General features: G+C 35.3%; 1 protein-coding gene across 1 annotated transcript; it reads right to left on the bottom strand.

Moving 5' to 3' along the window:
• Positions 1–11,619: 11,619 nt before the first annotated feature.
• Positions 11,620–13,318, bottom strand: LOC149003882 (F-box/FBD/LRR-repeat protein At1g13570-like). Its single transcript, XM_089167758.1, has 3 exons — positions 12,467–13,318; positions 12,218–12,373; positions 11,620–11,937 (listed from the first exon to the last, which is right to left on the bottom strand). Exons 1-3 carry the CDS (start codon positions 13,298–13,300, stop codon positions 11,620–11,622), a joined length of 1,308 nt encoding a protein of 435 aa, XP_089023884.1. The 5' UTR covers positions 13,301–13,318.
• Between the last annotated feature and the right edge of the window lie 555 nt (positions 13,319–13,873).

Here is a 13,873-nt window from a genome sequence, read left to right as displayed (position 1 = left end):
TTGGTCCTATAAAAGACAATCAGGCGGAATAGGGATGGACTTGGCCCATCAAGTACAAGAATCTTAGGCCTTGAGTTAGGATCAAGATAAGAACAGGATTAGATATGAGCATTCAGGGTTGAGACGGGGTTTTAAAAAACCTTCCCAGCTTGTCGCTGTTGTATCCTTATATACTAGTGACCAAGCCCAAAAACATGTCTCTTGGAACACAAATTAAACAGTAAATATCAGATTTAATACCTCCATTAATACATTTGCCACCACCCCAGTCGAATGTGAATAAGGCTCGGTTTGTATGGTGAGGAGGCCATTACAGTAGATTAAAATGGGTGGATGGGGTAATCCCATCACTCACTTCTTTGAGAATAGGCTTTAAGTTAAGAAACATTTAAATCATCTTACGACATAAAAGGAATTTTAGTCATGCTCGAAAAATTTTGAATTCCAATCATTAATTAAAAATGGTCTTTAACATTGCATATTGAAGGAACTAGAAGAGCTAGGAGTAGACCTAAGATAACCTTAGGAGAAGTGGTGAGAAAAGATATGTATAGCTTAAACATTGTATCTAGCATGGCCTCGAACATAATTGATTGGAGGTCAAGAATCCATATAGCCGACCCCATTTAGTTGGGACAAGGCTTGTTGTTGTTGTTGTTATTGTTGTTGATCTTTAACATTGCAAATGGTGTAGACTTTTTTGTAGGGTTTGCAAAGTCGGGAAGGTATCACGAGTTTTGTTAGAAAACTGGGGGAATGCATGTACAAAACTCAGATTAAATAATCAATGTTACCGTCTTTTTTATACTTAACAATAAGCATAATAGCGATGGTCACTAATTTAAAAATATATTCTGCCTCAATCTTATAGGAATAATCTTGAATTTCTTCACCCCACAATATGTTGTCTTCGCACATTCAACCGGGTATGTATGTTTCTCCAACTCTACCTTTCATTTTTCTCTTCTAAGGTTGCACATCTTATTTAAACAAAGAAAAAAAGACAGCCTTATATACACAATAATAAGGTATGCTATATCAAAGCATCATTTTCAAAGTTTCATCTAATCGATGCCTTGATAGAATTTGTATCATGTTCATTTTTAAAATAAATTTATTTCCATCCAATTCTTTATGGGTAGGTTGCATGCATAAGATCTAAGGGTTAAAATGAATCAAAAGGAAAAAGCGTTCTATTTTCAAATTTTGCTTTCTCTTTTCTATCCTGCATCATCATTGTCTTCTCCCTTTCTCGGGAAGAACCAGACTGAAACTAAACTTTTCTTTATGAGCAAACCCAATATTTTTCTTTGATTAGCTTCTCCCAAAAGCCTAGTGAAAAGATCCATTCACATTCTCTTTCCCATTCACTAATTGAGAAATGGCACAATTTTGACTATGCTAGGATTGCAAACTAAACAACCGCAAAATAATTTTAAAAATAAATTGAATTGAGGTTTGTGCTCCCTTTACATCTCTTCACGATATATTAGGAGGAGTGCCCATATTTTAACAAGAAAAATCAAAGCTAAGCCCTTCAATGGGTCCAACTTCTAACATATAGTAAAAAGTATGAGAGGAGCACAATCCTCTACCTATCAAGATAGAGAACCCAAACTCAAAAAAATATCCTCTTCAAAGCATTTTATCAAAAGAAAGATGCCACCCTCAATTGAACGCAACCTTGAACCATGTGTGACATGATATTGTTGACACTTTATTACCTCATACCTCTTTGTTACATCTTTTTTCCTTTTTCCTAAGGAAACGTATAACATACCTATTTACATCTTGCATCCTTCATGGGAGAAACTTTATCAAGATTAACTTATTATTATATTCTAATTCCTTTTTCAGGTGACAACATCAATGAACATTTGCCCAGAGAGTATGAGATATTGAGGAGGATTCGTTATTTTTTGTCAGTATTATATATGATATATGTAGGATTTCGAAATCGTCAGCATCGAGAAATTGAAGTAATTAATCGTATCTCTTCTTTTGCTACATTTTTAATACTTTTGCTTTTTATTTTCAAAGAAAATAAATCCATAACCACTTTTTTTATATCATGTAGGTAACTGAAAATGTCGCTCAAGAAAGTACTCAACTTTCACCGCAATTGAACGAAAATCAAGAGGTATATAAAATGGTAGCTTTACTTTTAAACACCTTTGTCAAAAAACTAAAAAAAACAATCACTTTCTTACCAAAGTCCGATTGTGGATCATATATGATCTTGAACAAGTAATCGATCAATTGTATTTATTTTTTCCCTAAAATTTTAATAGTTTGTAATTATTTCTGAAAAAAAGAAAATTCAAAACCACTTTTTACTTTTTTTCTTTCTTTTTTTTTAATTATTTTTTATCGTATAAATAACTGGAAATGCAAGTCAAGAAAGTACTGAACCTTATCACAACTGAGTGAGAACCAAGAAGTAAATAAAATATTAGTTTTAATTTTTCAACACCTTTATCAGAAAATCAGTGAATAAATAATGATAGCTTGTCAAAATCAAGCTAATCTTGCATCATACATGATCGGTTGCAAAAGAAAATTTCACAAAAAATGTTTCGAATTTAATAAAACAAAATTGTGCACTAGACACTGCCAACTAGTCAACCTTTTGCAAGGGATCGATATTAACTTCAAATGTTTTAATTGTTTATAAGACACTTTATATAATCAAACTAATGACTAACCATTTAAAGATCTAAATGTGTTTTCCTAATAACTTGTTGAATGTGTATGTAGCCACAAATAGAACTCACACAAGTGGACATCCTCCCTGAAGCTACTATGATGACGGTTGTTGGAGAGAAGGAAGCATTCTTTTCCAGAAAACTTTCAAGGTCATATTGCTACTACTTCATGTATCCACTGGTGGAATATATGGTTTCTTGCAAGTTCAAATTGTGGACAAAAAAACTAATCGACCATTGCACATCATCTACATAATTTGCAATGTATCATATGGTGCATCGGTCTTTTTAGGAATCTTATATTTGATACTTGCTCTTACCCACCAGCATCTTGCAAGGAAGACTCTGGTACTTAAACTAGTGATTGGTGTTTCATTGGTTTCAATAGCATTAGATGTTGGCTTGGCATTAGCTTTCAATCTCCAAAGAGATTCCACTTCAACCTAGTTCCTAAGGCAGTCCACTTCCAGCATTAATACCATGAGCCCAATAGGGTGCCACTTATATTGGATGATAATCCAGAGTATAGAATGACATGTTTTGTGGGAAGAAGAAACTGAAACTTGTTGTTTTTCATATGTACTTTTTTTTTTTCCTTTGAAATTGTGATGTTAATTGTATATATCTCCCTTTGGTTTGTATTGAGAGTTTCGTTCTCGTTGAGTTGAATAACCCCAATTTTGTGGGTCAATTAATTTCATACTTTTGAAGAATATGGAGTTCATTTATTAGTACCACATAAGCAAAATTTGTCTTTCCTATTCACCAAAATAATAATAATAATAGTAATCCCCTCCCATTTGCAAAAATAATGAAACAATTGACCATGAATGCTTTTATTAAAAAAAATTATAGTAACATATGAGGTCCTAAAAGCTCCATTTTGGTCTCCTTGTTTTGAGGCCTAGTAGGATATGCTTTCTTTTTTTTGGCCAAAACAAGAAAGTAGCGATTAAATTAAATGAAAGAGTTAAGGTCATAAAACCTATACAAATGGGAGGGATCCACAATAAACAAAGGTGGAATACCCCACCAAGATCTATGTAGAGAAAACCTACAAACACTCTTAGCAAGAAAATCCGCATAGCCATTGTCAATTCTAGGAATATAACTAAAAGAAACCCTATGGAAGAAAGAACAACGCTTCAAAATATCTACTACTAAACTAAGACACATCCAATTCAAAGATGATTGGAGACCCAGAAAAGCCCTAACAACGGGTAAACAGTCCGAATGAAGATGCAAATCCACCGCTCTTAAAGAAGAGCCCAAAATAAAGCCATCTCTAATTGCTTCAAGATCAACTAAGGTTGGTGAAGCACTATGACCAAATCTGCTTTGAGCCGCTACAAAACCATCATTATAATCCCACATGATGCACCCTCGACCTCCTTTGTGTGAAGTACTATCCCATGATCCATCAACAAAAATTTAAAAAAGAGCAAGTTCTTCAAAAATGATATGACTAGGATATGCTTTCACTTTAGCATAAAGTTGGTTTGGGACAGGGCCCACATACCAAGGAACCTCAAGTTGGGCCTTGTCTGACACACATTAGCCTTCGAACAAAATCTATTATTCAACAGATTTTTATCATGTCCATTTCTAATATGGAAATGACCATCCATTTTCTTATAGATTAGTGACATTTGTTCAAGAGTAGGTCTAAAGGTAGAGATTCAATTAAAATAAAAAATTTTATATCCTCTAAAGCTAACCTCAATTCTTGGATCTAATATTGGACACAAGTCGCTCATCATAAGAAAATGGATGGTCTACATTCATGTCAGAAATGGACAAGATAAAAATTTCCAATTCAACCCCCAAATTGTTTTCTAGACTGGTACAACGAATAGTTGGTAGGTGTTGAAAAAATCGTTAATGAATACTTAGGAAACAATTGTCTGGTCACAAAAAGATCCTCGTCAAATGATTGGTTTTAATGCATTAAATTCAGTTTTCTTGATAACTTTTTGAATGTGTAGGTAGCAAAGAGGACATATAAAAGGAGAGATCCTCTTTAAGACTTTTAGGCATATTCATTCTTATTTTTACTTTATTAAAAGCAATCAATGTTAAAAACCATTTTGATAAAAAATAAAATAAAAACTATATTTGGCAACTGTTCTGGAAAAAAATCATGAAAATTAATAAAAAATATGTTTAATAAGTGAATAGTTGTAATAGTTTTATACTGTTTTTCAAATAAGAAAAAAGCTGGTTAAGATTCCAAGAGAAAAATAAGTGGTGAGGAATATGTTTTCAAGTATTTCAGAATATATGACATTCTTACTCTTCTTTTTAAGGTTGTATGAGCAAGTTCTCATTAAGGCTACTGAATAAAGCCAATGCAGAGTTGGTTGAGTGGTAAAGACCCATGCTTTTCAGTGGAGAGATTGTGGGTTCGACCCTTGCGGCATTAAATTTCCAGTATTAAAAAAAAAGCACTTGTATATATATATATATATATATAAATGAAGTTTTGTCCAATTAAGTTAAAAATGGATTATGAGATTTTTTATATTCTTTTAAATAAAAATAGGTTCCATAATAAGTACCAAACACAGAAGATTGAAAAATTCACTAAAAATAAGAATGAAAATAGATACCAAAAAGACTCTAAAGTTACTATTCCTTTGATAAATGGAGATCGTGAAGTAAAAATTATTTAAAATTAATTTTCTTTTCAAAATGTTCTCGAGCTTACAACTCTATTAATTTACATCCATTGGTAGAATCTTGTTGTGTATGAAGATGGAGAAAATTTTTGAACCTATTGTAAATGTTTTACGCACTTGTTGTGTATGAAGATGGAGAAAATTGTTGCACCTATTGGGGAAGGACAACGAAGGACAAAGTCTTTTTCTTTTTTTTTTTTTTTGTTACTGGTGCTTCTTTTTTTAATGCTGGAAATGAAATGCCTCCGCAAGGGTCGAACACACAACCTCTCCACTTAACCAACCCTGCATTGATTCACATAAATAGGCCCTTAAAGTCTTTTGATTCACATAAGCGATCTGATTTGTTTCAGTCCCACGAAGAAGAGTTTGTGGACGAAGCAGATTTAAGTGAGTTGAATTTTAAAATTCTAAATTGACTGTCATTGACTCTAAATTCACAAGAAAAGATGGACGATGAAGTGGACTCTAGAGTTAAATTTTGAAAATAGAGTGGTAGGCACTTTGCAAAAAGAGGGTTTGCATGAGAGGAAGATTCTCAAAATTCAGTCAATGGGGAGAACTTGGAGTCTACCCACACATTAAATTAAGGGGGGCCCATGTGGAGGGTGAGTTGATCATTGATAAACTATCTCATGACTTGGGTTGATCCAACGGGGGAGAGAAGATAACAAAATGAATAAATCCAACGGTTTCAGAAGAAAACATATGAATTGTACAGACATCAAATGTTAATATACTCGCAGATGGTGTAACATTTCATTCCAATAGGTAAGTCTAGGTATTTCACCGATCAAGTTATTCTAGTTAGATCTCTGAACAGTGCCAATGGAACTCATGACTGTCATCCATAAATATTTGAAATGGAAACAAAAGGAGAAAGAAACGCCAGGAGAATCAACTTACAGGATTTTCAGGCTTGGAATCTGAGACAAGGTTGACGGAATGGGGCCTATCAACGGATTATTTTCAAAAGCCTGAAACATTGATCAAATATAAATATTGCAGGGAGGACTAGAAAACCAACAACCTAGCTAGTAGTGAAAATGAATATGTGAAACTTACAAGCTTTCTAATTGTTTCAACTTAGAGATTGAAAATGGTATGTCCCCATCAATGTTGTTCATAGACAGGTCCCTAAAAGGGTTTAAAGGGGAGAGGACAAAAACATACTTCAATTCGAGCAAAAGAATTACGCACAAAGGCAAAAGTAAAAGAGAAACAAAACAGGTAGGAACGAGAAAGAAGAAGAAGAGTAACCACTGAGATGAACTCAAGACCCAAAACCAATAAAGCATCGATTTTTATCATTGCCAGATTGAGCTTTCCACCAAACATAAACCAATGCTTAAAACCTAGGAAGTCGAAGGGTTTTCACAAAAGCATCGAATATAAGATATGGTTTTCACAAAACCAATGAATCCAAGCTTTAGAGCAATAGTCAGATCTAAATAGGAGAGCAATGTTTTGGTTTAAAATAGGGACCAAAATTAGAAAACAAAACCTAATGGCAGGGCTTATACTTCAGAATTTGGTAGATATACTCATAAGATCTACAATGAAGATCAGAATTTGAAACCACATGCATAGACAATGATTCAGAGAGTAACAAAAATAATAAATGCAAACTATCAAAAGTAAGAGAGAATGAAAGCTTACTGACCATCAGTGAATTAAGTAACAAAAAGAGTTGACAACAGAAGGAAAAAACAGATGAAGCGGTTCTAGTTTGGATTCTGAGGAACAGGTTTTCTGGTATTTTCTTTCCACACCCACTGAATCATTTCCTTTTCTCAAGAAGAAATCAAGAAAAGGAGAATGTTGGAATCTAATATAATTCTCAACCGTTTCAATCAAATTGATAGCAAAAGAGGCAGAAGCGGCAGTGGTGAGAGAGAGAGAGAAAAAACAAAAGCAAGAGAATCAAAGTTTTTTTTTTTTTTTTTTTTGAGGGTGGGTGGGTGGGTGGTAAACACACTTTCCCCGACGCCTACAAAAATGCATTGTAAATTTCACAATTATCACTGATGCGTCACAGTTATACTGAAGCTGCTCCCGACTGAATCTCCCCTTGTGCCGAAGATGATGAGTCCTGCAAAAAGGGTTAGACGCGGGCTGGCTAGAATACCGGGCAATCGCCTCCGATGGTTAAGTCAGAAGGTGAACAGATTAAGGTCCCGTGCAAGGATTAAAGACTATGCTCATAATGTATTGGATGCTTACCGGAAGGGTATGTCCCCTCCTCTTATACTGTAAGTGTTACATTTTATGTATTTGGCAAGTCTACCCGACGGAGGCTGTTATTTCTCCTAAGATTATGCCTCCATGTCGTTGATCCCCCTCGATCAGTGACTGGGTTGATCTTCTTCATCGAGAACGGTTGCTATATTAGTCCAGCGTGCATTACGCCTTGACAAAGTTAGTCGGCTCTTATCCCAACTTAAGGTATGCGGAGCCCCGAACGGGTCTGACCCGGTCGGGTAGGAAACTTCCGTATCAATCGCCAAAAGAACATGCCTTCCCCAACGCTTTCATAAAATCGTTGTAAAAAATATTCACATTTGCAATCAATCTTTACATTTTCACCAACGTTTCTCTAGAACCGTTGTGGAAAACATTTCGCCTAGAACCGTTGTCGAAAACATTTCGCCTTTGCAATTTTCCTTATACATTTTTACCGACGTCTAAAACTGTCACCCAAAATCAATATTCTCCAACGGTTATCCATAAACGTCACCGAACGTTGTTTCTCCAAGCAACGCTGAAAAGACACACAAACTACGACACTTTTCATTAAGCGTTGCCGATTATAAATATTTCTCCACAGTTTTTAAGACTTTTACCATTTCTTCTTTTTATCCACGCTGAAAAGACACACGAACTTTCGGTGAATATTATTTTCTGCAAAGTTTTTGTAACTGTCTAGGAAAAAACTGCTACTGAAAAACCCTTTTCTTGTAATGTCAAAATGTTTTTGAACATTCCCTTGGCCCACATGTGTAATGGACATGGCCCGTATAATCCCCATGCATTGCGGAACTATGCGACTCGGAAAGGGTGCTTTGTTTGCAAGAATGAATAAAATCACCTTGTCAAAAAAAAATGTTAGCAGTAGCTTTTCTTTCTTCTTCCTCTAATTTTATATCCAATTGATAAGATAAGTTAAAGCTCAACAATTCAACGAATTTGTTTAGTTTCAATTTAAATTCAAATTTGAAAATTCTTAAATCTTCTCAATTTCTCTCAAGAGGTTGTAACTAATTCTAAATGTTGGTTCTTTTATTTAAATGAAAAATACTGTTCTTTCACCAATGGATTTGTTAGGAAAAGAATGCACAATTTTCTGATCTGTGTTTCAAATTATTTAATGATACTATCTGATATTCATATTTTGGAGCCATCGCATACAGATGAATAAATATCTGTAAATCTATCATAGTGGTTTACAGGAATAGAAAACGAGAAAAGTAGAAGCACCATTATAATGATTTACAAGAACCCACTTCGACATTCAGAATTGGATAGGTGCTCCATTGTCTCAGAACAATGGCCTTCGAGATAAGGAATGAGAAGCGCCACCCACTGGATTGCTGTAGTGAACGGAAGACTTCAACTTGTCAAACCCATGCGCGATCACTCCGAACCCAATGAGGAAACCTATAAACACAACCAATACTATCAAGCACACTAGTAATCTACACAACGTACTTACTATGCAGCACATCTTTGTTTCTTCTCTCTCCCTCTATCTCCCAGTCCTGCTTTTCTCTGCCGCTGTTGAGATTCCAAAGAATTGCAGGTCACAACGTGCACTGGAAGGATGAAACAAAGATGAATTTATAGCAAAAAGGAAGGGACCAAGAAGCTAAATGAAATAGAGAAGAATCTGTTCCACCTGTAAGAAGCTCCACCAAGAGTTTAGATAGCAGATATGAGTTGTAGACTCTCCAAACATAGTAGGTGACTTGACAACATTGGGTGTATAGGTGTTTTATATCTTGTAGCGTTCTACTATGGTACATCCTCGCAAGAATGACTTGGCTTTTCTTTGTATCTTCTTTCTGTGGGCTTTCGTTGAACGTTTGGGATCTTCTTTGTATTTTATTTTTCTGGGGTTTCCCTATTCCTTCACCTGATTGATAACCCTAATGGAAATTCTTGAACATCGTGGAAAAACCCTCTCCCTTTTCTATTGGGGCTTAAGTAATAATCATTTTGAAAAACAGGATTATACATGTAAATAGTAAAAATTGATGCGTGAAAATAGAATTCTTTTAGAGATCTCCTACACCTCAGCTTCCAAATTGTTTGTCTCCATTGTTCTCTTCACGAAACCTCCAAAGAACTTGCCCTCTATGTTGCGAATTACACCTCCTATCTGACTGTATCCTCCTTTACATAGTGATGCCTCCACATTTATTTTAAACCAACCTTCCTCAGGATGGCACCATCCACCAGCACTTCTAGGGCATTTTGATTGTATTGGTCTCTCCCTACATGTCCCCCAAACCGAGCTTACTTGATCGAAGAGATCTAAATAGAGTTTTGCACCATTACCTGGTCTAGTGAATGTTTCTTCATGGCTTTCTCTATTTCTCCAACCTTAAATTTGATACACAAAACAGCTTAAATATATTGCCCATTCTGGGTATCAACCATGACCTTTTCAGCAGATGTTGAGCGTTAGCCAATCCTTTTGATTGCTCCCAAAGAACCATGTTTGCATTGACTTCAGTACTAATCTATTCCAGATACCAAGGGCATACGAACAATCTCTAAATATGTGAAGTGTACTCTTTGATTCGCATAAACAGAATATGCATGATGCATGTGATTGAAGCTTCATTTGTCTTAGTCTAACATTTGATAGCAGACGATTGTTACTGAGAATCCACATGAAGTTACAAATCATGTTCGGCGTTTTAAGTTCCCACAGCTTCTTCCAGTAAGTTTCATTACAAAATTGGAGTCAATATAGGCTCCTTTCTGCCTCTAGAATTTGGTACGCCATTTTGATGGAGAAGCATCCATCAGGATATGGGTTCCATAGCAAGATGTCTCGCCCTTCTTCATCCTTTGGTGTTGGATGTTCTAGAACCTTTGTGTATGTCTCCAATGGGAGAAGATGTTGGAACCAATCCCATCACCATTCACCATTTCCATCAACAAATTTGTGGATTTCTTCTTTCATCATTTCTTTCAAAACTTGATTTGTAGCCTCATCTAGAAGGCATTTGCCTTGTGCAATCCAACTATCCTTCTAGAATGAAATTCTCTTCCCATTACCTACCATATGTATGCAATTTTTTGAAACCATCTGGGCCAATCTACTCATTGCTTTCCAAATGGGGGAGTTGGTAGGGCAAGTAGCAAACATTTCTTTCCTTTGATCAACACCATATTTAGCTTTCAAAATTGCCGTCCACATGTTTTCTTGGTTCATAAATTCCCATACTAATTTCATAAAAAATGCTTTGTTTAAGGAGACTACATATTAATTTCTTAAACATTTATTGCTTTAATTTTAGAAACATCTCAAATGTAACTATTCTAAAGGCCTCTTTTGTACGAGTCTAGATCCTCTCTACCCAACCTGCCCCTTCATCCATGCATCCACACACATAAGAGGTACTTATTTGTTTGCTAATTCATCTTTTCTTGGGAGCACTAAACACATGAAAATTGACTTCTGTTTTCTTTTCTTTTCTTTTTTCGCTAGAAAATAATTCCATGTTGAATTCCTTTCCGCAACCAATAAATTTGCAGACATTCAGAGATCTTAGCATGCCTCAGTTCAATTCTTTTGCGAGACAAAAGTTAGCAATTGAGGGGCTGTATCAATCTACAGAATCCAACTAGATATTCTGCTCACACTTCTGCTAGTAAGTTCAGGATTCAAGCTTCCTTTTTCTCACCTTCCTCTTCCATAGGATTGGGTAGAGAATAGATATAGAGTGACTTAAAAAGAAAAGAAGAAAAAGCAAAAGAAAAACAACTGCAGAAAATTACTGATTTAAGAGTAAAGAAATATTGAAAATGTTTATAAATTCATCCTAACATGATTATTCTACCCAGAAAAAAAAATCCTATCATGATTAAATCAAAGCAAAGATACTTTTTATGCTCGCGGGGAACAACATCAAAGCTGCTTCAAACTGCTAGATAAGATTATCAGGTTCAATTGTCTCTGAAATATTTTCCCTTTCAAGTACTCAGAGATAACTATCATGCTTTCTTCATTCTCCAAGTTCAACTAATTCACCGGTCTCAAAATATTCAAGCTGTGCTTTGGTGGATGCTCTCGATAATTTCATCAATTCCTTCAATATCCTTGATCCAGGCACGAGCTGCCCATTGGTGTCCCTTCTTTTGAACCCATGAATGCTAATCTTGTCCAGAGCCGGCGTAATAGCTAGTAAAAATTTAACAAATTCCAGTTGACAAATATAACCATCAAAGGAGGTAATAACAGCAGTTTGTAGATAGTTTAAGGAGCAATCTTGTCCATCTCTTTTTTGCCAAAAGCCTGTAGGAGTATATGTGTGTGTAACAGCCTGGAGAAAGCACATGATACTGAATCAATATCAGAAGTTTCAATAAAACTGGATCAGATGCACCAGAAGAAGTATTGAATATCAAAGTCACAAAATCTGAATGAACTTTACTTAATCAAACTAGTTCAGAATAGAACATCAAGAGTAGTATTCATTATGGTTATCCAAAACAATTTGAATCAGAAAAAGAACCAGACATCTGATGGTTTGTTTGTTTAGTGACATTTCACGTATCTATAATCTATTATCTATTACTGTTAAAAGGTATAAGACAACTTACATGAATCCTGAGTTCTTCCAAGTGTGGGGCGCTTCTTATCATGCAAAGTCCCACTGATATCATCTGCATGTCATTAAAGCATATTTCGACATCCATTTTCTTCAGATGAGAAAAAGTATTTGGAAGCTTCTTTGGAATCATATCCCATGCAAAGTACTACACAGAGAACAATAAAGTAAATAGGTGCTTGAGAATGCAGTTAAATGAAAAACAGGAAATGCAACAAATAATATCATGAAACCATCTTACTTTCAGAAAGTTACTACCCAAAGAAAGCTTTTCAATTCCGACAAAACTTCCAAAAACCATCATCAAATTTGAAATCTCGTATGTCTTAGGATTCCCATGTACTTCATTGTAACCACCACATTGCAACTGAAGAGACACATTTGCTAGAAGTGGGGTGTTCTTGAAGCAAATCTTCTGCTCAATGTTGCAAAAACCAGATATGACTAACTGTTGCAGCTTTGGAGCATACAATATTAGGTCAATAGGATTTGTAAACCCTTGTACTTTCAAAACCTCAAGTAATGGGCACCTGGAAATCAGATTCTCAAATGTGAATCCATCATGATCAACCTTATAAAGTAAAAGGCACTTGAGAGACTTGAAGGTTGCAAACAATGGCGGACGAGTAAGGGTGCAAAAACTGACTTCCAAGTGATTCAGTTCTTCACAAAGATAGAGACATGATGGCAACTTATGATTAATAGGAGGACGCTGTAGATGAAGTACTAACTTCTGTATAAAATTTTCTGATAGGCATTTAATCCATGGTTCTATCACATCTGCATAATTGGGAATCCATAGATGCGAGATCTCAAACTTGCAAATCGGGCCTCTATGGTGGGAGAGTGCACCATCAATAAATCTAACCAGATTCTCATTCTGGTTGATCAAAGAATGTCCAAGAGAAGCATCAAATGTCAGTTCTGGAAGAGTAGTCCAGTTATATTTCCACTTTTTTGATAGCACACATGTTCTCACAGCTTCCTTTATCGGCAACCGGGAAAGAATATTGTCTATAATATTCGGAGGCATATCACTGATTGTAGTTCCGTCTAAACTTGGATATGTTTTCATCTTTGAAAGAGATATTAGCAAGTTGGGCTCTTCTTTGTTTCTAAAATCCAAAATAGAGTAGGTTAGAGATTGAACATACTTGCATAAGACTCCTAAAAAATTTGAACCATAAAGAAGAAAAGAAAAATCTCATCAAGAATAACAGAATCTTGTAAAACATACAAAGATAAAGATAAGTAAATGTCTTATAGTTGCATAAGATGAAAATAACCTAAGACATTGTTATTCTCTTTTTCCTTTTTTTTTGCGTGGAGAACTGCAAAAAAAACCAAAGTCAGTTTTATCCTTTCTAAAAAAATAATAATAAAAGAACAAAAAATAAATAAATAAAAACGCAACATTAGGGCCAATTATAGAGATACCCAAAGTGGACACAAAAGAGGATAGAATAGGAGAAAGATAACTCATCCCCATTAGGGCTATCTCCAAGGATATCAAAATTAAGACAACCAACGAGAGTGGTAGGCAAGGGCTGCATTGAGCAAGATCGAATAAGAGCCCTCACAATTAGATAGGCATGCACTCCTATGCCACTTGCGAGTTTTACCAGCCACAGTTGGGAAGGAGCAGCTA

This window comes from Hakea prostrata, chromosome 9, assembly GCF_041222555.1.
Source record: "Hakea prostrata isolate BN-2017 chromosome 9, UWA_Hpros_2, whole genome shotgun sequence".
NCBI classification, from domain to species: Eukaryota; Viridiplantae; Streptophyta; class Magnoliopsida; order Proteales; family Proteaceae; genus Hakea; species Hakea prostrata.
The sequence above is the reverse complement of the archived record's forward strand: the minus strand, read 5'-3'. Positions and strand labels throughout refer to the sequence as shown.

What these genes read in the sequence shown, in the direction of transcription:
- LOC149003882 (XM_089167758.1), bottom strand. Translation starts at nt 13,300, where the DNA reads ATGAAAACATATCCAAGTTTAGACGGAACTACAATCAGTGATATGCCT. An exon ending in TGGGTAGTAACTTTCTGAAA is followed by an intron (nt 12,374 to 12,466) that starts GTAAGATGGTTT and finishes TTCTCTGTGTAG; the next exon opens with TACTTTGCATGGGATATGAT. An exon ending in TGGAAGAACTCAGGATTCAT is followed by an intron (nt 11,938 to 12,217) that starts GTAAGTTGTCTT and finishes TGCTTTCTCCAG; the next exon opens with GCTGTTACACACACATATAC.